Source organism: Lepidochelys kempii, chromosome 6, assembly GCF_965140285.1.
Source record: "Lepidochelys kempii isolate rLepKem1 chromosome 6, rLepKem1.hap1, whole genome shotgun sequence".
Classification (NCBI taxonomy): Eukaryota; Metazoa; Chordata; order Testudines; family Cheloniidae; genus Lepidochelys; species Lepidochelys kempii.
Genome location: NC_136385.1, coordinates 101,296,267 through 101,321,398, shown reverse-complemented (window position 1 = coordinate 101,321,398; position 25,132 = coordinate 101,296,267). Strand labels below are relative to the sequence as shown.

At 39.5% G+C, this 25,132-nt stretch overlaps 1 protein-coding gene across 7 annotated transcripts in view; it reads left to right on the top strand.

Moving 5' to 3' along the window:
- Nucleotides 1-25,132, top strand: part of FOXN3 (forkhead box N3) — a 304,442-nt gene that overhangs the window by 155,807 nt on the left and 123,503 nt on the right. For all 7 annotated transcript variants that reach the window (XM_073349399.1, XM_073349401.1, XM_073349402.1 and 4 more), the window contains exon 3: nucleotides 17,485-17,621. In XM_073349399.1, the coding sequence (XP_073205500.1) occupies nucleotides 17,485-17,621 (137 nt within the window). The remainder of the gene's footprint in view (nucleotides 1-17,484; nucleotides 17,622-25,132) is intronic.

Below are 25,132 nucleotides of genomic sequence, written 5' to 3'. Positions count from 1 at the left end.
GTTGAACTTACAATGTAGAATTATGTACAGAAAATAACTGCATTCAAAAACAAAACAATGTAAAACTTTAGAGACTACGCGTCCACTCAGTCTTACTTCTTGTTTAGCCAATTGTTTAGAGAAACAAGTTTGTTTACATTTGCAGGCGTTAATGCTGCCGGCTTCTTATTTACAGTGTCTCCTGAAAGCGGGAACAGACGTTCGCATGGCACTGTCGTAGCTGGCTTTGCAAGGTATTTACATGCCAGATGAAGAGGCATATGAATGTTTAGCATATCTGGCACATAAATACCTTGCAATGCCAGCTACAAAAGTGCCATGCGAACGCCTGATCTCACTTTCAGGTGACATTGTAAATAAGAAGCTGGCAGCATTAACGCCTGCAAATGTAAACAAACTTCTTTCTCTGAACAATTGGCTGAACAAGAAGTAGGACTGAGTGGACTTGTAGGCGCCAAAGTTTTACATTGTTTTGGTTTTTTGAGTGCAGTTATGTAACACAAAAAAATCTACATTTGTAAGTTGCACTTCCATGATAAAGAGATTCCCCTACAGTACTTGTATGAGGTGAATTGAAAAATACAATTTCTTTTTTATCATTTTTATAGTGCAAATATTTGTAATCAAAATAATATAAAGTGAGCACTGTACACTTTGTATTCTGTGTTGTAATTGAAATCAATATGTTTGAAAATGTAGACAAACACCCAAAAATAATTAATATGTTTCAATTGGTATTCTATTGTTTAACAGTGCGATTAAAACTGATTAATTGCGATTAATTTTTGTAATCACAATTTTTTTGAGTTAATCATGTGAGTGAACTGCAATTGACAGCCCTACTTATAACTAAATAGCCTTTCCTTTCACTTAATTTTAATGAGTTTTTTTTTCTCCTTTTTCTTTTTTTATTTTTATCTAGTTGTCCTGTATTCTTCTCCACTACTTCATTGGAGTCCTTTATATTCCTGCAGCATTGATTCCATGCTCTGGTAGCCTCTTGTTCAGCCTTAGGCAAGATTCACTTAGACTTAATGCTTTTCACTTCTAGCACTGGACACTCAAATTACACTACCTTTCGTTCTACAGCAGTTGTAAGTTTTATAACTGGAGGGATAACTGAGGCACTGAGTAGTGAAGTGACTGATCCAAGGGTGCACAGTCAGCAGTAGAGTCAAAAATGGAATCCAGGTCTTCTGAATTAGTATCGTCTAGTGTTTAGAATCGTGACTCATTATGCCAATGTTTGTTTTTTACTCACCCATCCGTTCACTGAAACATCTTAAAGTATCAAAAATGATGGGCATCTAGAAAAAAGCAAAGGATAGGATCCATGACTGTGGTGGCTGTGACTGTATATTACTATTAGCATAGTTGTTTTTACTCAGATCAAAATAAGTCTCTGTTTCCCCCTCCACCCCCAAAAATATTTGACTTGAGCTAACTTGGGGCTTGATTGTGTGCATTGCTCAGCATCTCACAGGATCATGCCCTTACTTTCAAACAATAAATGAACATGTGCTTGTAAATCAAGGGTCATGTTTAACCAGGCATTAGCCTTTTTCCACTCTGTCCTTGTAACTGAGATACGGCATGCCAGTTTGCAGAGGGCGAATTCAAAACAGAAGAGGAAAAAAGTGGTTTTTAGTTTCATTTTTAAAAGGCAAAGATTTCTCGTACTTAAATTTTCTGTGCATGTCAACCTGAGACAGGTTTCAGAGTAACAGCCGTGTTAGTCTGTATTCGCAAAAAGAAAAGGAGTACTTGTGGCACCTTGCATCCGATGAAGTGAGCTGTAGCTCACGAAAGCTCATGCTCAAATAAATTGGTTAACCTGAGACAGGAACAGTATAAAGCTTTAATCTGACGTACAGAGGTTGTTTCTACAACTTCTTGAATTCAGAGGCTTGCTTTTTATGTGAGCGTTTATGAAAATTAAATGCTTACTGTACAGTTGTTGCCATCATTAAAATCATTGTAAAGTGCTGTATTGTAACTCTAAAAATTACATATAGAATTTCAGCCTGATACATTAGAAACACATTAAGGGGGTGTAGAAAATTGACTCTCGGATTGCGTGAGTGGCTATTTGTAACTTTTTGTGAGATCACCGTGGATCTAAGGAATGTGTTTTATAATAATAGCAACTGTTGGCAGGGGGTTTGCTTGCTTTTTGTTTCCTTAAGAATTGCCTAGCCGTGGGCTTCTTTAGTAAACTAGCCTCTGACTCTTCTGTTGCTCTGTTTGTGTCTTTCTGCCGCCGATTTCACTTTTTAAAAAAAAAATAATGCAAGCACTGCAGCTGCACTGCTGCCCTAGAACACGGCTCGTTCCCGTCACTACCAGCCTGGTATTTTGTTCTACCGAGTTATTATCAACTACAGAAACAATTGTACACAAACGAGGCTAATCATTTATATGTTGGATTTCTGGTTTGGTAACTTAAACCATCAGTGAATACAGATAATTGATGAAGTTCCTCTAAATAGTGCTGACTGGTGAATCATTGCTAATGGTTAACAAATACTTGGGAAGATGCAGCCTCAGCTTATCCATTTGCCAAGTAGATAATTTATGGTTACAGATTTTCATAATGCACTCTTACCCCCTTTCAGTATCAATCTGCTGTAGCTTGTTACCAAGTTCTTGTGTTTTTCGTTTGCAGCTGCATAGATTCCCCTCCCCCACCCCAGGTTGACATGAAGACACTGGAACTCCTATCTAGTTCCCTTTCAGCAGCTGATGCTCGGCCATTAAGGTTAGATGGAGCTAAAGCGAGGGAGAGACTGCTGAGAGGAAAGGAAAGCACACTTTTCTCAGTGTCACTGTCTTTGAGAATGAATAGAACAGAGCCAGCCTTTCAAAGTAGCGTTCGCACAAGTTCCCTTTGTATATGGAAAAGCCTCTCTGCCCTTGGCAACCCCTGGGTGCTGCAGTGCTGATTCAACAAGACATAAATGGTCACAGTAGGCTTGATTTGTTGAATTCTATGACTGTGAGCTGCTTATTTCCAGTAGTTCCTGCTCCCAAGTTTGCAGATCTCCAGGAATAGTGACATATTTGATGAGAGAAGTGTAATCCATTCTGTATTGCAAAATGTACTTAAAAAAATTCCACTCCGCAGCATTCTCTGTTTTAGTGAAAATGAATCCATTATTTAAGCAAGTGATCCTTCGCTCAGGTGCATTTCTGGGAGATTACTGCAAGGCTGAAGGCAGACTGCTCTTGGGCATTCAAGAAGTGCAGTTTCCTCCAATTGCCGTACCTGGATGTCTCTTGTTGCTCTTATGAAATAGACATTTTATAAAGTAGGGGAGGAGGAACTTGCATTTAGGAGAAATTATTTATATTGGCTTACCTTCCTTGAGAACCAGCTCAAAAACATTGTTTGATTCTAGGTTTCTGAAATTGCTTCATAATTCAAATGATTACAATACTAGGTGGTGAGTGAATGCTGGAATAATATGTTTGTTTGCAGCAACTACTGCCTCTTAACATAGAACAATACTCTTGACCCAGTCATTTTTTGGGGACCTATTACGTTTATAGTCTTCCTTACAGTACTGGTGATGCAACCAATATCTCTAGAACAGCAAAGATTCAGCTCTGACCCTACTTTAAAGCTCAGTGAGTTGAACAGAATAGTCTGATGGTTTCATTTTTTGCATGGCAAACGTGAATGTGCTCTCCGCACCAGATAAATAGCCAACATTTTCACAGCTGGCTGCCTAATGTCAACGGAAGTTTCAGGTGCTTGGCATGTCTGAAAAGAAGGTTGCTTATTCTGCTGCCTAAATATGGATTTTGGTACTTAACTGCAGGCACCCAAGTTTGACTGCTTATCTGTGTCATCGAGCTCTTTGGATTTATTTTCACCTGGACAACTGCCTTATTAGGTCAAAGTGAAACACTGTAGCCCCTGGGAGGAAATGAGACACCCAGATGTGCCTGGTTCAGCATGTGACACCTCTAGGAGCTGTACAAAATTCCAATGGGTAATTTATGGGCGTCATTACAAGAGGATAGGTTTTAGAACGCTGGACAAGCGTAGCATCTGCTAATCATGCTACAAAAAGTGCACCAGTTGGTGCCATCTCTTGGAACTTCATTGTAAGTCTCGTGTTATGATATTTAATATTTTTTCTTCAGGTTCTTAACTCTGGAGTAATGTGAATACACCAGAATGTCTGCTTTCATTTAAAAAAAAAAAAAAAAAAAGTCTAGCCCTCATGTTGCGGGTGAGAATCTTGAAAATGGGAACCCCTAAAGGTTCACAAGCTGGAAAAGAAATAAAGAACTCAAATAAACTTGAAAAAAAAAGATTTGATTTTTTTTTTAAGCTAATCTCATGATTTATTGGATGTATGTGTACTGACTTACACTTTTTGAACACTTGGGGCTGGCAATACTGAGTGTGACTTCTTTGGAGGGTTGGGTCTTATAACATCCCCCCCAACCCACAATCTGTCTGTCTGAAACTGAGGTCGAAAGGTACATGAACTTGCCCCAAGCCACACAGCGTGTCGTGGGAGGTAACGTTTAAGGTATTCTGAAGATTTAAGTTGGTATACCTTTTTTACGTTGAGGTGTCAGGAGGAGGTGAATGTTAGCCTGAGCAGGAGTGGGAAGCGGGTTGCTTTGAAGTGTACGTTTTTACGTCCTTGGCGTCTATAACTGCTTTGGTGTAACCCATTTCTTTTCTGGCTTCTCTGGTAGGCTCTGGGTTACATTTGGAGGTGGTACATAAATTGCCTGTTGGTAAATCGTTGGGAGTTTAAGTTACAGTGTGTATTGATACACAATATTATCACCAGTATGTGGTAGGAGGGTTGTGGGGGTTTTGTTTTGTCTTTGATAATTCCCACTGACTTCAGTGAGTAGTTTGACTTTGATTAACAGTAGGATTTGGCCAAAGGAGCATGGAAATTGCATCAACTTAAACTAAACTTCTGAATTCTTATCCTATCCTCCTTTCTATGCTAGATACAAGGTAGGTCCCTTGCTGTCAGATACTCTGGCAACAGTGGGGATAGGGTGGCAAGTACCTGTACTAGCTAACTCTCTCTTCTTTCTCCTATTTCTCTCCTCTCCCAGCTATGTGAACCTTCAACCTTCTTATCCAGTAAAATGCCTCGACTAGTTGATGTCTGGGAGAGGTGCTTTAGCTGATAATGTAGCAGGTTCAATGTATTCGGAGCCATTTCCTAGCTATGGATGGCACTATCATTCAGGACAAAGCAGGACATTGCTGTGGTCTACTCTAGCCTTTAGCTCTCCAAAACTACCCTTAGTTCAGACTTGTCTTTGAGTGATAGGGAAGTTTAATCCTAATGCCACAATTTTAAGGTCTGACAATGTGATACCTGTCGGGGCTTGAACCAAGTGATGAACTTGCTGGGAAGCAGGGAAATCTTTCCCCACCCCCTACTGGAATAAAGCTCCACTGCTCCTACTCACGCTGCATAAGCTTTGTAGTTGCTCAAGTACCTTGACATTATTCCATGCTTATTGCCAAGGTAGGTGTAAATCTGGAGCACATCAATTGAAGTTACTGGAGTTACTCATGATTTAACACTGTTCAGATTCTGTTTTCTAGCTCTGTTGGATCATGAGATGTCTGTCCTTAAATTTGTTACCAATTTCACTACCATGTAACTCTGAGGGGAAATACCACCTTTTGGGGGGGGGGGGGTTGGGAAAGAGGGAAATAAAAGGGCATAATTTTATTTATTTTTAATAGCAGAATATTTTCTTTTTAAAGGCAACTATTTGAGCTATTTATCTCATTGTACCTGTTTATCAGATGGCTGTGCAGTTTTTTGTTGAGATATCAATCTTGTGTGTGTACACTTCCTATTTTAGTAACATGCTACATGATTTTTCTTGCATCGCAAAACGATTTCATTCCTGCGCATCTCAATGTTTAACTTAATATACTCAACATTAACTGTGGAATGGCTACTGCTGCCTCCATAATATATCATGAAATAATACAAATAATATTACCGAGACAAAGCTACTTTAAAAGAACATTATTAAGATTGCAAAGTCAATCACTCAAAAGTTAGGAAATGCCACAATTATGGATACTTGTGCAACTGTAATTTCTCCCCCTTTTGCCTCCTTATTTTGTCACCCCTTATACATTATGATAGTCTTATTACATGATTATGTATTATTGTTTCCATAGGACCCCTGTCTCATTCTGTGCGCAGGCTGTACTGAATGACCTGCTATTTTGTTTTCTGCTTTTAGTTCAACATGTAGCCCAGTGCCTTATTTATTGCACTCAGTTCAAACCTTGCTCTGAAGACAGAATTATTAATTTCCTCAGATTTTCTATGGTTCCAATTACTAGAGTATGATTCCTTCACAAACATTAATAAATGTATCTTCAAAAATCTCCTGTGAGGTGAAGAGGTGGTATTATCTCCATTTTACACAGGGACAACTGAGGCAAAGAGAATGAGGTAAAAAGTATTCACTGTATTTGGTTGCCCAATTTGAGACACCTAGGATTTGATGTTTTCAGAGTACTTAGCATTATATGGGACTTAGTATGTTCAAAGTATAGCTCCCATTGACTTCAGTTGCAGTTGTAAGTGCTCGCTACTTCTGCAAATTAGACTCCAGGGTCACAAGATGGATTCAGAAAATTAGGAATGCAGAATTAATGACCACTCTTGGAAAGTTTGGTTTAAGTGACTTGACTAGCATCACATGAGAATTCTGTGGCAGAGGTATGTATTAGAATCCAATTTTTTAGGGAAATTTTAATCATGAGACCATCCTTTTGCTTCCTGCAATCCCCAGTGTTATTCACTAATGCCTTCCAGTTTCTGCAACCAATGAGGGAGATAGGCAATGGCCTCATTCACTACTACACAACCTTAATTCATCCCCAGAGCAGGTTCATCCTGTGCACTGAATAATGCAGAGGTCCCATGGGGAAAAAAGTATGTGTGATCACTTAATAAGACTGTCATAACACACATGCACAAGGGGGCTGAATTAAGGTTGCATAGGCAAACTTAATCTGGCATTTCCCAATTTCTGTGGGCTTGACTGAGCCTTTGTGTGTAATTTCCTAGATTTTTTTTTTTAATATGGAAAAAAACTGAAATTCTTTGATGTAGCATCATATTGACACCTACATGGGTCATCAACAGAGTTAAGACCTTTAAATCCGCTGCCAAGACCTCTGCCACTTGAGCTTATGGAATAACTGATGGTAGTAGCAAAAAGAAAAGGAGTACTTGTGGCACCTTAGAGACTAACAAATTTATTTGAGCATAAGCTTCCATGAGCTACAGCTCACTTCACTGGATGCATACTGTGGAAAATAGAGTGGGGAGATTTATATACACAGAGAACACGATGGTGCCACAAGTACTCCTTTTCTTTTTGCGGATACAGACTAACACAGCTGCTACTCTGAAACCTGATGGTAGTAGGTTGTTCTTGTACTATTGACCAGCACTAGAGGGGGTGAGGATGATACAACATTTTGCAGTGGCTTCGTGTATATTTGTTAACAGCAGAGGAATGGTGAGACTTGGGAATTATAAATTCCACTCCAGGTTCTGAAGGGAGGTGTGCTCTAGTGGGCACAAACTTTTACCTGTTCTCTACAAGCATGACCCCTTCTTCTCCATTCCTTCCATATTGGCCTTGTCTCGGCTTCCTTGCTCCTGGCTCCTTGTCCAATCTGTCTCCCCATTCCCCTTGGTTCCCAGTCCTAGTCTTTCTCCACAAACTTTTCATCCAGTCTCCCATACCTCTCCCTGGCTCCTTGCTCAAGTCTTCCCCTATCCTTGGCTTCTTGTCCCAGTTGCTTTGCCCAGCCGGTTTCAGTTCTTCCCCTTGATTCCAACATCTTGTCAGATCTGTTTCCCATTGCCCCGGCACTGGTTCCTAACCCCAGTTGCCTTGTCCAGCCAATCACAGTTTCTCTTCTCTCCCTGCCCCCCCCCCCCCGCCATTCTCATTAGACTCTTGGTCCTAATTAACTCCTTTCCCTTCTGCTGGTCTGGCTTTTGTCTAACTTTGCTTCCAAATCATACAGCTTCCTCCTTCAGGCTGCCTGGGTGCCAGCAGGCGAGAGAGAGTCTCTCTGGGATCAGTTCCAGTGACTGGCTGCACCCTATCCTGACCCAGAGCAGCTATTACAGGGAAAGTCATGCTTCACTTCATAACCCTAGGATGGAGGAAGCATGCAGTCGCTCTGTGGGGATGGCACATGTACAGCTTGGCTAGCACATGGAGCTGTCAGAAGCTTGAGCATGCTTAGTGAGGATCTGCTAAAATCTAAGAAGTCTCAACTAATCATGTGTGAACTGAGGGGTGTTTTTTTGTTTGGTTTTTAAGGTCTATAATTTGGCCAAAATTGGGTACTGCAAAAGGCACATTCCTGACGCAAAGGCTACCTGTAGCCAAATTTCAAGTCCTGCTCCAAAACATAGGAGTACTAGAGCTGTTAATAGAAAAGATCCCCAGAATATTTTAAAATGGGAAAAACATTTCTTTCCTTCGCCTCGTTGTTAGAAATCGCTCTCTATTTTGATTGAAGTTTAAAAAAAAAAATCTGCCTGACCGATAACCAGCATGTAAAATTTCAGCCCCAAAGCAACTGAATACAGGGTGTTACAATGGAAAGTGTCAGGCAGCCTTAATGATAGGTGGCTATCAGCCCCACTTATAATATGTAGTAAAAAAGTGAGAAGCAGCAGTTTTGTAATCCAAAGGGAAAAAATGACCACTCCTTTTTATTGTGGGATTTATTGCTCACTATGAATACAAAGTAGCAGCTGTGTTAGTCTGTATTCGCAAAAAGAAAAGGAGTACTTGTGGCACCTTAGAGACTAGCAAATTTATTTGAGCATAAGCTTTTGTGAGCTACAGCTCACTTCATTGGATGCATAATTCTCAAATAAATTTGTTAGTCTCTAAGGTGCCACAAGTCCTCCTTTTCTTTTTGCGAATACAGACTAACGCGGCTGCTACTCTGAAACCTGTCATTATGCCAGGCACTGAATTTAGCTGTATGGAGTGGAAATCTATCAACTTCATGAAAAAACTCATACAGATACAGAAAGGTATTTTCCACTGAATGCATCCGATGAAGTGAGCTGTAGCTCACGAAAGCTTATGCTCAAATAAATTTGTTAGTCTCTAAGGTGTCACAAGTCCTCCTTTTCTTTTTATCAATACAAAGAGTAGGGCCTTCAAAAACTAAATCACTTTTTCATACTTTCTACATTTCCTAAAAAAGAAATTCCGACAAATATATATATATGCTATGTTAGATGTGGCCTGTCGTGGCAAATTTTAAATTGAGGGTGAGGAATCATCCCCCTGCCTCCCTCCTTTGAATCTTGGAAGAGAAGATTCATAATGCCTTATTTTAAAAAAATCTTTACGTATATTTGTTAGCATTCATGTGTGAGATGTATGTATGTTTTTTGACAAAATAGAGGCATGAAGTATCTTATATTATTGAAAACTTTATAGCCTTTTTTAATATTAATCACTTCAGAGTGTAAATCAGTTTTGGTCACTAGCAAATGTTAACTTACTAGAAATATGCTAGAAGAGAGAGAATCATTCTAAAGATTCTCCTCCTGGACATAGTAGAGGAGACATTCAATAATATTGAGTCCTTTTGCACCTAACCTTTAAATACTTCTGTAAAACAATAACCTGTGAAAAACAGGAATGGATAAGATTACTGTTTCTAGCCTTGAGAGGATGCATTGTTAGGGAGTTTGAAACATTCCACTGCTAAGATTATCAGGGAGTTGTTATCCACTCCTTAGTCATTTGTTTCCTAGGAGACAAATGTAATCCAAGCATTCTCCCCCCCCTCCCCCGCTCTTTCTTTTTTGATTGGAGACACTATTGACTTCTGACATTGGAGGAGTTGGTGGAGGAGCACACAAAATGTCATAAGATGGAAATTAATCACTAAATGATTGGTCATAATTCCACTGACTTCCTTTCTGATGATTACACTATATTTGGAAAACTAGTCCTTCAGCTAAACAGCCAGTTAAGAAGCTCTTCACACTCTTATTGTCAAGAAGGATATTCTTAACCAAATGTTGCTTCATTTATATTAAAAAAAACCCCACAACACCCTATTTCTGTTGTGACTATGCTGTTACAAAAAAAACAAAGGCATACATTTAAAATGAGATATGGATGCTAAAGGTTTATTTCCTAAATTGCAAACTCAGATTCAGTGACGATTTCAAGAAAAACTCTTCAGTCAGTGTTTCTTTTTCATATGGGATCAACTTAACTTGTCTCTTTCAGATCTTCTTCCCTCCTTCACCTCCCTCATTGGTGCAATTCTATTTCCTTAATTGGAAATATTCCTCATCTACACAGATAGAGCATCAGTGGACCCAATATATATAATGTACAAAACTTCTTTCTTATTTGTTATTTTGTGAGAGACCTAATCCTATAGGAGTCTCAACTCCCATTAACTTTGCAAGTTATGGATGCTTGGTAAGTAACAGGAGGAACTTGGTAGCTTGCACCTTTTAACAAAAAAAAACCTCTGTGCTGTTAGGTTTAAAATCACAATATGTATAAACAGTATTTTAAAGTTACTACTGTTATTAAATTTTCCTCCCTAGTGGACAAATGTCATGAATATGGGATATTCTTTTCCTTAGATTTACCCCCTTAAAACACTTCCTTCTCCTTGGTGTTTATGCTTTTCAGATAAAACCACACAGGTTTCTCATAGCATAAATCCTCTTGCCCCAAACTATTTTTGGACCCCGTTCTGAAATCCTTCCCATTCGCAGACATCTTGAGGTGTCCAGAATTGTCTGCAGCTTTTGGGTTGTGACCAGTGTTGTACCAACAGGGACAACTGGCTTCCTGTTCTTCGGGGCAGACTGCATATGCAGGCCATTTTTTCTCTCTTTCACATGGAACACATGTATTTACTGTATGTCAGTGACTAAATTCTGAAGTGATTGGCTGTATAAATACCCAGGAATCTAATTTTGCTCTTTGCTATCAACCTACCTTCATCTTCATCATCTGGACCCATGGAAAAGAAGCCCTTGAGGAATTCCACCATGATTTCAACAATTTCCGTCCCAACATCAACCTCAGCCTGGACCAGTCCACACAAGAGATCCACTTTCTGGACACTATGGTGCTAATAAGCGATGGTCACATGAACACCACCCTATACTGGAAACCTACTGACCGCTATGCCTACCTACATGCCTCTAGCTTTCACTCAGACCACACCACATGATCCATCGTTTACAACCAAGCTCTACGATACAACCGCATTTGCTCCAACCCCTCAGACAGAGACAAACACCTACAAGATCTCTGTCAAGCATTCTTACAACTACAGTACCCACCTGCTGAAGTGAAGAAACAGATTGACGGAGCCAGGAGAGTACCCAGAAGTCACCTACTACAGGACAGGCCCAACAAAGATAATAACAAAATGCCACTAGCCATCACCTTCAGCCCCCAACTAAAATCTCTCCAACGCATCATGAAGGATCTACAACCTATCCTGAAGGACGACCCATCACTCTCACAAATCTTGGGAGACAGGCCAGTCCTTGCCTACAGACAGCCCCCCAACCTGAAGCAAATACTCTCACCAGCAACCACACAACAGAAGCACTAACCCAGGAGCCCGTTGCCAACTGTGTCCACATATCTATTCAGGGGACACCATCACAGGGCCTAATCACATCAGCCACACTATCAGAGGCTCGTTCACCTACACAACTACCAATGTGATATATGCCATCATGTGCCAGCAATGTCCCTCTGCCATGTACATTGGTCAAACTGGACAGTCTCTACGTAAAAGAATAAATGGACACAAATCAGATGTCAAGAATTATAACATTCATAAACCAGTCAGAGAACACTTCAATCTCTCTGGTCACTCGATTTCAGACCTAAAGGTTGCAATATTAGAACAAAAAGACTTCAAAAACAGACTCCAAGGAGAGACTGCTGAATTGGAATTAATTTGCAAACTGGATACAATTAACTTAGGCTTGAATAGAGACTGGGAGTGGATGTGTCATTACACAAAGTAAAACTATTTCCCCATGTTTATTTCCTCCACCCCGCACTGCTCCTTGGACATTCTTGTTAACTGCTGGAAATGGCCCACCTTGATTATCACTACAAAAGGTTTCCTTCTCTCCCCCCCCCCCCGCCCCTCCCCTCTCCTGCTGGTAATAGCTTATCTTAAGTGATCACTCTCCTTACAGTGTGTATGATAACACCCATTTTTTCATGTTCTGTGTGTATATAAATCTCCTCACTGTATATTCCACTGAATACATCCGATGAAGTGAGCTGTCGCTCACGAAAGCTTATGCTCAAATAGATTGATTAGTCTCTAAGGTGCCACTAGTACTCCTTTTCCTTTAACCTACCTTAAGTCTCTCTTTTGATACTTACTGCTTCTAAGGTATCTCCCTCCTATTGAATATTTGTGTTTTTCAGGTTGTGTTGTACGTTTCCAGGATTAATCTCATTTAACTGCTTGTCCCTATTCTTAATGTGTTTTAGGTCCCATTGTATTTCTGTTTCCTCTTTTTTGGGAGGCTGAGCTCTCTCAACTGCCACTTACTACTTCATGTCAGGGAATACTCACCACTTTATAGGGCCAGATCCTACCTTTGCAACGTCTTCCAGTTCAGTATAATTAGTTGGTTTACTGTTTGCTATTAGATGCTCTGTATCTGATGAAAACACAGACCTCCAAGTTCTAATTTAACCACCTTGTAGAGGAGTCTTACTAGAAGCTGCATACTAAAGCTCACAACAGGGTAATCAGCATCAACATTTTTTCATTGATGTATTAAGTGTAATGAACTCATATTTGCAATCCTTGGTGCATCTCTGCACCAACAGATTTTCAAGTAAACATATCTCTGTTTTGAAGTGATGTTTGACATCTGGTATAATGTTTGAAGACTGAATGCAAAATGTCAGTTGGCAATTCGGATGCTGCTTAAAAACACAGCTAATTTCACTGAACCCTAAATCACAAGCTCACTGCGGTAGCCTGATGTATTACAGCATTTTTTTGAATACTTCATCTGCAATAATTTACAGTGCATAAGTGAAGTCTAGTCTCTTTTCGGTGGACCAAAAGCTGTGCATGTGTATATAAACAAATAAAAATAAATAATGGCATAGACAATATAAATAGTGTAGGTAATTGGATAACAGGCAGATAAAATGTCCTGAAGTAATGTTAAAAGGATCTCTTCAAGCTCGATGGTCCTTAAATGTAACTTTCAAAAAGTTGTTCTATGTTCTGGATACTAAGGATTACAGCAAGTTTTTCCCCTAGAAATACTCTGCTTTGTACATTTTTCTTAAAAGGACTATAGTAACATCTTTCTCACTCTAGCTAGAGGGCAGAGGACAGGACTGGGACTCAGGAAAACTGGGTTCTGTTCCTGGGTCTGCCACTGGTCTGGTAGGTGACCTTGGACAAGTCACTATCACACTCTGTGCTATCCCGATCTGTAAAATGGGAATAATGGTACTAACCTTTGTAAAGCGCTGGAAGATGTATAACTGAAAAATGCTACATAAGAGCTGGGTATTATAATATAGCTACAATGACTTAAAATCATTGAAATGGTTTTGGTACATAGAATTGTTAACTGCGTGAAATAAAAGGGCTTGTAAGTAGACTGACACAGATTAGTCAAGCTTTTAGTTTTGGTTTCAGAGTAGCAGCCATGTGAGTCTGTAAATGCAAAAAGAAAAGGAGTACTTGTGGAACCTTAGAGACTAACCAATTTATTTGAGCATAAGCTTTCGTGAGCTACAGCTCACTCACAAAAGCTTATGCTCAAATAAATTCGTTAGTCTCTAAGGTGCCACAAGTACTCCTTTTCTTTTAGTTTTGGACTCTGAAGCAGCCATGGTGTTAAACTCTCTGAACATGGAAATATCAGGCCATTCCATTGCCACTGCTGGAATATTGTTGATACATAGGTACAATATGTACAATCTAGAAGTCCCTAAAGTGTGGGGTGTGCCCCCCTAGAGGGGCACGGAGGAAAATTCTGGGGGTGCGCAGCTGAGGCCCTGGCCAACCCCCATTTGGGGTGGGGATGGAGTGCCACCCAGCTCTGCTCCTGGCCCTGGCCTTGGTCCTGGCCCCGGCCCCGGCTTCGGCTGCCAGCTCCGCGCCCGGGGCCCTGCTCCTGGCTCTGTGCCTGGGGCCCCGGCTCCACTCCTGGCCCTGGCCCACCCCCAGCTGTGGCCCTGGCCCTGCCTCCTTTCATAGAATCATAGAATATCAGGGTTGGAAGAGACCCCAGAAGGTCATCTAGTCCAACCCCCTGCTCGAAGCAGGACCAATTCCCAGTTAAATCATCCCAGCCAGGGCTTTGTCAAGCCTGACCTTAAAAACCTCTAAGGAAGGAGATTCTACCACCTCCCTAGGTAACGCATTCCAGTGTTTCACCACCCTCTTAGTGAAAAAGTTTTTCCTAATATCCAATCTAAACCTCCCCCACTGCAACTTGAGACCATTACTCCTCGTTCTGTCATCTGCTACCATTGAGAACAGTCTAGAGCCATCCTCTTTGGAACCCCCTTTCAGGTAGTTGAAAGCAGCTATCAAATCCCCCCTCATTCTTCTCTTCTGCAGGCTAAGCAATCCCAGCTCCCTCAGCCTCTCCTCATAAGTCATGTGTTCCAGTCCCCTAATAATTTTTGTTGCCCTTCGCTGGACTCTCTCCAATTTATCCACATCCTTCTTGAAGTGTGGGGCCCAAAACTGGACACAGTACTCCAGATGAGGCCTCACCAATGTCAAATAGAGGGGAACGATCACGTCCCTCGATCTGCTCGCTATGCCCCTACTTATACATCCCAAAATGCCATTGGCCTTCTTGGCAACAAGGGCACACTGCTGACTCACATCCAGCTTCTCGTCCACTGTCACCCCTAGGTCCTTTTCCGCAGAACTGCTGCCTAGCCATTCGGTCCCTAGTCTGTAGCTGTGCATTGGGTTCTTCCGTCCTAAGTGCAGGACCCTGGACTTATCCTTATTGAACCTCATCAGATTTCTTTTGGCCCAATCCTCCAATTTGTCTAGGTCCTTCTGTATCCTATCCCTCCCCTCCAGCGTATCTACCACTCCTCCCTGTCCTTTCCCCTGTTCCCCCTCCCAAAGCCATGACCCCACTCCTGGCCCCAGCTGGGGTGGGGATGGGGGGTGCGTGGGCAGGGGAGGGGGGTGAAGTAAAAAGTTTGGGGACCACCTATCTAAGATCATCCTGGAAAGCCCATCAAGCATAGGGACACAAGGATTCTTCCTAACTTGGGGTAAAAGGGAGAAGTATGACTTATGTAGGATCAACAGAGTGGTAGCACTTTCCAGACATAACCCAGGGAGCCTTACTTCATTTAAGACAACATATAAGCAAACAAATAGGATGTAAAATGCAACAAGACTGAGGCAGTATGCTTGAACACCCATACGTCTGTCTACAGCTGTATCTATTTTGCAAGATTAAGGGCTGGATCCTGCAATGAGCTCCAGGAAGGCAGATGATTGCTCTCTCACATGGGAGTCCATTGAAGTGAGTGGGGCTTTGTGAAGGCTCAAGGATCTACTCAAACAGATCCAGATGCAGGAACAGGGTCGGGGGACTGTAAGTTTGGAGGAAGGTTTATAAGAATCTTGTATATTGTGTAAAGAACCTCGAAGTATCTTTGTAGGATAAGGCAACACTTTGAAAGTTGATGATGATCCACAAACATGACAGGATTTCCAAAAGCAAAAGTGTGGGTTTTTCCCCTCTCTCTAGCTTTAGTCATGTACTAATTTCAGAGTGGTGATTTTATTTTTTAACTCCACTGTGTACACGTCATCTCACACAAACACACACAGTCAGTCAGTCAGTTTAATATGTTGATCTTACTTTACTAAAGTAAAGGGTTGGAAGGATTAGATTTTTGTAGCTAAATGTTAGTAAACATCAATTTCACTGTATACCCACAAACTGACAAGAAGCATTTTTCTTTAGAACTTATTAGAGTTTGATTTAAGGATATTTACTTTGTATATTTTGAGACGATGTTGACAACTTGTGTTTTACCCATTATGGAGCTTTTAACTTTTTGAATTTCAGCTTCTACTGTCCTTAAATAATTATTGTCTAGCGCTCCTCCCCCCCCCCCCGATGAAAATACAAATAAAAAATGTTTAAAACCAATACTTTTGCCCAACTGTGAAAAATTAAATTGATTAAAATAGAGAAAATGCTTAACAAACATTGATATTTGTTGAAATTATTAAAAAACAAAACAAAAAATTGAATTCTGCCAAGCCTAGATATAGAACTGAGAAAGAGTAAGTGTCAAGAGGTTGTAGTATAACTTGACTTTTTCCAGAAGGGGGTAAAATAGGTGACATTTATCCAAAACCTTACCAAAATGACTTCAGTATGGTAGGCTACTTGAAAGCCTGCAGCCTCTTCAGCAATCAGTAAGTAGAGCAGCTGTTTATTTTATGAGTTTCTCTTACAGACCTACCTATCTTGTTTTGGACACTTTTAGTGAAAAAAATAGCATCCTATTCTGTGTCTGAACTGCCATTTTTCTAAGTCTGTTAAGGACACGCTTTCCATCTTTTTAAGAGTTCAAACCGAACAATTCAGAATATCTGCACTCAGACCTCTGATAGTACTGATACAAGGATTGCTTTGATCTGCAGAATAAATATTGAATTTTGATGTAGGCTTCCCCATCACAGACTGACTGCTAGAGTTCTTAGTGTGTCTAGAAAGGTTAATTAAAATTGCTGCTGGTTTAACCAATCAAAATTCCTCAGTAGCCTTAAATGACTTAAACTCTGATTACATTGGATATTTTGTTTTGTTTTCTCAGAAAAAAATGTATGGATTAATTTGCTTTTGTATTAGAATTGCACGGATGTCATGTGGCTGAAGGATTAAGTCCCTTTATTTTTTAAAACAGTTGCTAAGGTGTTTTAAACCATTCCTTTTTATCCCTGTTCCCTGGTTTTTGTTTGTTTGTTTGTTTGTGTTTTGTTTTTACAACAGCAAAACAAAAAAATAACATTTTATTCACTTTTAGAGAGGAATCTATTTATCTTCAAAGTTGACATGGAAAAATAAGAAATTGTAGTTCTAGTCTGGAGTAAGAGGGAAATTTCCAGATATTGAATCATTTCACCAGCGTTAACGTAAACAGGGACAATAGTTTGCATTTTTTTTTCCTTGAAAGCCTTTTTTTAAATAAAATTGAAATATTTCATTATTGGAGTAATAATCTCTGGCAAACAAACACTGTTCATTTCTGTCAAGAAGCAGAAAGAAATCCATTGTTTTTCCTGTGAAAGTATTGCTTATACATGCGTCTATGCAACTAGATCATGTTTATCTTTTTTTTTTTTTTTTTTTTTACTCTTTCTCTTTGCAGAGTATTGGAAAGGGGTCCTTGTGGTGTATAGACCCAGAATATAGACAAAATCTCATTCAGGCTTTGAAAAAGACACCCTATCATCCATATTCACATGTGTTCAATACACCTCCCACATCTCCTCAGGCATATCAAAGGTAAGAAAACTAGAACATCTTTTATAACGACTATTATTTCTATTGAGCTGCACTTCTTGGGTAAGACATTAAACATAACTAATCACAATAGTTATGACAATATAGTAGTGAACAAAATATTGAAGTATAATGAGTGGTCAAATCCTTTACTTAATCTACAATATTCCTTACCCTCTTGATCTCTTGTATGATGGCAACATGTTGATCCTAATAAATCCATGGACTGGAAGGAGCTGTGTTTCCATGGATAATTTATAACATTTCTCAGCAAAAGCAAAATGTAAAATGAACACACACAAAAGTAAATGGGAAGCTTTAAAATATCAGTTTGTCCTGTTTCAATAGATAAAAATATCTGACTCCAGCAAGCAGGGTGTTAGTGAATTATTTTTCTCTTGAGCTTGATTGAGCAGTCTTTTAAGACTGTGTTGTCAATGCAACTGTCAGGTCTCTATGTCAACCCTACATCTGGTGATTTAAAACTCTTTCTGTTGTGGTTACTACGTGCTCTGTAGTGCTTTGTAGTTGAGTGCATGTGCTTGCATTTATCTCAAAGCTGTGCAGTGGAGAACAATAGAGGCTTTCGTTCTCTCACAGTAATGAAATAGGTGTGTTTATCTGACCATTGCTTAGAAGTGAAGTGTTAGCTGCTAGGAGAGAGCATTTAAGATTGTGACCCACAAAGGAGAGAAGTAAATATCTGGTTCTTAATAGATCTGCTTCCTTTTAACTGCAAATATAGAATCTACATTTTAAAATGTTCTAGCAAATCTTGGTTTGATCAGAAATATTTTTTTGTCACTAGGATTTTTGTCTGACTTGAGAAGAATGCCTGCTACTAGCACTCTGGATTAATGGGTGATTTTGATGGTTTTTGTCTTTTCAACATATTCTTTTAAAAATATGAGTCTAATATTTGTCCTGCAAAGAGGCAGCGATGCACAAAGTGATTTCTTTCAAACAATGTTAATGAAGTTCTTGTGCATCTCTGCTGAGCAGTGCATTCCATCACATGGCCAGACAATCAATCTTCACTCAGAGATTGGGAGGAACAGCTGGGCTTTCGTAGGAGACTGCTGTATGTCTGCCCTTGCTAGGCGATTAGCGTGATGGTAACCATAGTAACTAGAATGTCTCCATAGCAACGCATAGCTGAGACAGGTGCAGTTGCATCACAAGGCTGTTTGTTGCCTGGCAAAAGGACAGGCCATTAGTACTCAGATATACGCTGTTGCATTGGTAACATAACCCTACATAGCAACTACAGTTGGCTTAAAACTTTCTTTAAAATAAATGACATTGTACCTGTTTTTGTCTGTTTTCATATAAATCAACAGAATCATGTTATATGAGCTGACAGCTTGAGGTCATATAGCTTTATGAGATCAAATATAATGTGGGATTTTCTAATGCAATAGAGTAAAAATGGTAAAACCGCAGTGGAGGACCCAGTGCTTGTTAGAGTAACTTAAGGTTAACATTGGAGCTGTAAGTAGCTTTTCTGCATTCTCACACCACCCTCTCAGTGAAAGAGGTTTTTCACTTTTCCTGTGTCCCCCTTGACCTTTTATCAAAAGCATCCACCATCCTGTATACTCTCAGATAGTTAAATAATTTGGATGGTTATGTTAGAACGGCAGTTAAATAAATATTCAAATAATCTTTCTTTATAGACCTGAGAAGCCTAATGATTTCATTAATGTATTCGCGAACAGTAGAAATAGAGGGTAATCTATGCAGGCATGTGTTAAACATTTAAATAAAATTTTACTTTTCCATAGAATCTTAGCACATAGAATTCTTCATCCAATGCAGTTGTAGAATCAGAGAAAACTTGTTGAGTCATGTTAATCCCACTGGCAGAGAATGCTGTTTGGGATAGTTTGACAGGTTTTTCTGAAAGTGCTAATTATCAATTTGCAGAGCACTACTCCAGAAAGGTTTTATTCTCCTCAATGCAGACTTTCTCAGAAATAAGACATCTGCAGTTTAAAGTTATTGTTTTTCTTGATTGAAAATAATTTTATGCACAAATATTTGAACTTCAGTATGACCCCCTCCTCAATATAATTGAAATCTATATATATATATATCTTGTTCCTATTAAAGTAAGTCTCTTCCCTTTAAATCTATGGGACAGATCCTCAGGTGTACTGATAGCTTTATGCTGCTCCACTGGTATACGTTGGCTGCTGGAGCTGACTGAGAGCTTTTCTAGATTAGGAAAATCTGCACTAGGGTGACTACGCTACTGTAGCTACACCAATGCAATTTCCCCTCCTTTAGACAAGTCCTAACTTGTTCATAAAAGAATCTCCACAATCATAAAAGTAATCCTGCACTGGTGTACAGCTAATCCAGGGTTTGTGTAGCACACACCTGGCTTGCTGCCAGGGTAGCAGATACGGGGGGGGGGTGATTATTAGAAAGGGGATGAGGTTAGGATCCCCCTAAACTATGCAAACCTGTACATGCTCTTCTGTCACTTGGGTCTGAGGCAAGCCATTGTCACCTGTAACAAACAGCATGCTACTAAATAAGCATACAGATCAGCACCAGGATCAGGGCAAGAAAGTTGTGCTCCACACCTTGACTTTATTTATTTATTTATTTATTTTTTGACAAAACACAAGAATTTGGCTGTATATCTGCCGTGTGTGTGTGTGTGTGTGTGAGAGAGAGAGAGAAACTCTTTTAGAATTTACTTTGAGTGCATGATTTCTTCTGTTGATGTTAGTTTATATCTGTATCATTTCCAAGTTGATACTCCCCTTCCCCCCCTGCCCATTTAGTGTAAGAAGGATTATAATATTACTGTATGTTAAGCTCCAGCAACTCAAAGGGAGACTTTCTTTCCTTTTCAAAACAATGAATTTAAAGCTTTTACACTTCATGTGCTGTTGACCCTTTTACTACAGCACTTGGTCCTCCTGTTTTCATCTTAAGGGTGCATTATAAACAAATAACTTAACTTTACTTCAATACGGTGTAAAAGCCTTTCAAAGAAAGAAGAGTTTCACCTCCAATTTCCCCTATTGAAACATCCAAACCCTTCTCATTGTTCTTTGTAGCAGTGAAGTACTTCAGTAGTTAAATTACCTCAAGGCTTAAGAAGAACGTAATCTTTTTGTGGTCTCTTAAAATGTTTACCACTTTTATTACCACTCTTGCTATTGTGAATTTGCTATGGCATTATGATTTAAGGACAATACAAGGCTGAACTAGGGCATCATTGAATGTTGAATTAGTTTAACCATATACTGGTAATCACATAATTCTAGTCAAAATAGGAAATTGTTAAATACATTAGCTGTGTATGTATAGGAAGTCTGAATAGTCACTGTACAGCTAAAACATTTACATGTGCAGGGGGGAGAAAATCTTGCATAAATCTTTAGACTTGGGAGAAATCTTTAAAAAGGTATCAATCCTTACCTGCAACTTCACCTGACCAAAGTGGCACCTTGGAAAATTAGCAAAGGCCACATGTGGCGAAGCTCCACGGCAGCCCGTAAGCTTTGGGTGACAACAGCCCACAATAAAGAGAAATTATGCTGACTGAAATTAATAGAATACATGTAGAATGATTTAATTCACCTATATTAAAATGCCTTGTGGGGGGTGGATTAACAGAAGAAATTACAAGTTTTATAAGTCTCAGTTGGCAAGATCCCACAGAGGCAAATTGACCCACTGCTTGTCTCTTTTGGGCATTGCAAAGGAACAAATATTTGTATGACAGACCATTTAGAATCTCCATAAGAGGCTTGGAGACAAGTAGAACAGGGGAGATACACAATCGATACTTGGGGTGGAGGGAATGCGACATAACACATCTTCAGCCAGAAGCTTATTCAACACCACGTAAATCTGTGAAATATTCCTCTAAAGAGAGCTAGTCATTTTAAGAGCTGATTTTGTTTTGCAAAAGAATGTTCTGCGTTAAAGTCATAGTACATAATACTATCTAGTACAGGGCTCAGTGTTAAAATAATATCATTCAGGATGAGAAAAAAGGCCTAAGCCAGGAAGGTTGAAGCCAAATTTCTATAAAGTTTTGGGCTTTTTGGATCCAGTGTTACAGTGTACACCCATCAATGTATGCAGATGACATTAATGCAGTTAACAGCTGTAATGCCTGTCCATCACAGAGAAACCAGAGCCCATAGTGTTCTGAAATGGCACTGCTTCTTTCAAGACGGTAAGCCAAAAAAGTAGAATATGGTGATGCTAAACATTTCATTTTAATGTGCTTACTTGGTTTAAAAAAAATCCCAAACAACCTTTTATTTAATTTTTTCTCATTTAAACTTTTGACTAAAATATCAAAGCACCTGAGATAAATTGGAAGGTCAAATTGAAAAGCACATGTTCTAAAGAAAAGCTTCAGATTATTAAATTACTGAATAAATTGTTTAATAACTTTAATTTTAATCAATTTGTAGGCACCTAGAGAATAGTAGGGTTTTAAGGAATAGTCAGCATGGATTTGTCAAGAACAAATCATGTCAAAACAATCTAATTTCCTTCTTTGACAGGGTTACTGGCCTATTGGATAGCGGGGAAGCAGTAGGCCTGATATATCTTGATCTTTTATTGAGGCTTTTGATGCAGTCCTACATGACATTTTCATAAGCAAACTAAGGAAATATGGTCAAGATGAAATTTCTATAAAGCGGGTGCAAGACTGGTTGAAAGACTATACTCAAAGAGTAGTTCTCAATAGTTGGCTATCAAACTGGGAAGGCAAATCTAGGGGGATCCTTCAGGGGTCAGTCCTGGGTCTGGTGCTGTTTGCTGTTTTCATTAATGACTTGGATAATCGAGTGGAGAGTATGCTTATAAAATTTGTGGAGGACACCAAGCTGAAAGGGGTTTCAAATACTTTGGTAGACAGGATTAGAATTAAAAATGATCTTGGCAAATTGGAGAATTGGTCTCAAATCAACAAGATAAAATTCAGTAAAGACAAATGCAAAGTGCTACACATAGGAAGCAAAAATCAAATGCACAATTCAGTCCAAAAAAGGCTAATGTTCTGAGATGTGTTAACAGGAGTGTCATTTGTAAGACACAGTTGTTAAATGCCCACTGTACTCAGCACTGGTGAGGCCTCAGCTGGGACACTATATCTACTTCAGGAAAGCTGTGGATAAATTCAAGAGAGTCCAGAGAAGAGCAGCAACGCTAAAAGTATAGAAAACCTGACCTATGAGGAAAGGTTTTTACAAACAAAACAAAAAAAAAACCTGAGAAAAAAACCTTGAAGAGGGGACTTGATAAGTCTTCAGATATGTGCAGGGCTGTTATAAAGAGGGCAGTGATCAGTTATTCTCCGTGTCCACTGAAGGCAGGACAAGAAGTAATGGTCTTCATCTGCAGTGAGGGAGATTTGGGTTAGATACTAGGACAAACTTTCTAACTATAAGAGCAGTTAAATTCTGGAATATAATTCCAGTGGAGGTTGTAGAATCCCCATCATTGGAGATGTGATGGGTTGGGACACAGAAACCCCCTTGGGACTGCCACCTGAGGTATTGAGACTACCTCTAATCCCGTTTTCCCTGGCAGTTTGGGACTTCAGTACCTTGCCTGGTTGTGCCAGACACGCTAGCCTGCTGCAAACGCAGACCCAGGTCTGAACCACGTCCCCCAAAAGCTGCAGGATTAATTGAAAACAGCTTAAGAAGTGCTCCTCTCTCCAACACCCAGATACCCAGTTCCCAATGGGGTCCAAATCCCCAATAAATCCGTTCTACTCTGTATAAAGCTTATACAGAGTAAACTCATAAATTGTTTGCCCTCTATAACACTGATAGAGAGAGATGCACAGCTGTTTGCTTCCCCAGGTATTAATACTTGCTCAGGGTTAATTAATAAGTAAAAAGTGATTTTATTAAATATAAAAAGTAGGATTTAAGTGGTTCCAAGTAATAACAGACAGAACAAAGTAAATTACCAGGCAAAATAAAACAAAAACACGCAAGTCTAAGCCTAATATAGTAGGAGACTAAATGCAGGTAAATATCACCCTCAGTGATGTTCTAATAAGCTTCTTTGACAGACTAGACTCCTTCCTAGTCTGGGTCCAGCAATCACTCACACCCCCGTAGTTACTGTCCTTTGTTCCAGTTTCTTTCGGGCATTTCTTTGGGGTAGAGAGGCTATCTCTTAAACCAGCTGAAGACAAAATGGAGGGGCTTCCCAGGGATTGTATAGTCTTTCTCTTGTGGGCGGAAACCTCTTGTGTTCTCCTGTGCAGAATCACAGCTACAAGATGGAGTTTTGGAGTCACATGGGCAAGTCATGTGTCCATGCATGGCTCAGTTCTTTACAGGCCGACGCCATTGTTTACACGTTAGTTTGAACGTGCTCAGGAAAGCTTAGATGTGGATTGCTGTCTCCCAAGGTTCATTATTAGCTAAGTACTCCCAATTACTTGAATAACCCCTTCACACTATGTTGACCAAATTTGCCTTCCGTGCTTCCTACAGAAAACACTTTAAATACAAGCATAGAGCCAACACTCATAACTTCAGATATAAAAGTGCTACATGCATATGAATAGGATGAATACTTTCAGTGGAATATAACTTTGCAAAGATATATTACATGGCATATCTAGCATAAAACATATTCCAGTTATGTCATATTTACACTCATAAGCATATTTCTATAAAGCATTATGGGGTGCAACGTCACAGGAGGTTTTTAAGAATAGGTTGGACAAAGACCTGTCACAGATGATCTGGGTTTATTTGGTTCTGTTTCAGTGCAGGGGGCTGGACTTGATGACGTCCCAGGGTCCCTTCCAGCCCTACATTTCTATGAGTCTATGATTCTCTCCTATTTGTTGGTCTAGGGTTTAAAATCTGTCACAAAAAACTTTAAATATATTAAAAGGTGACAGTAGCAACCCTGAATCTCTTTTTATAGACACAAACTCTGTTAACAGTCGCTTCTCTAAGTAAATGCTCTGATATTGCATCATCATCATCGTGTATTGCATCATCATCATCGGTCTTTGTACTCTATAGTGAACTATAGGTGTGATTACTGCTTCTGTTAATGCTTTGAGTAAATCTTCAATGGATTTTTTTTTTCTTGAGTGTGTTGTATCAGGTCAGCTCTCAGTTATTCTTGGAGTCCATGGAGATAGGGAGGAAAATGCTGTTAACTAAATATGTTTTTCTAAAACTAATAACCTTTACTCTTTTTTTGTATAGTGTATTAAGATCCTCTGTAAGATGAGGTTTATCCTTTTAGAAGAGATGGATATAGCACTATAAGGTTTATGTAGTCACAGAAAACAGAGTATAAGGCTTGTGGGGTAAGAAGTAACTTTTAAAAAAAATTTCATTACAATCTGCCCAGTGACTCATGCTAATTTGTATTTGCTAAATTGGTGGCAAATGTTGGTGCATCCTCTTCTAAGCTGCTGTGTGACTGGAGTGGGGAAAATTCTCCAGATATACAGATAGACTGTGTTACTTTGAACAAGGCTTTTGCAC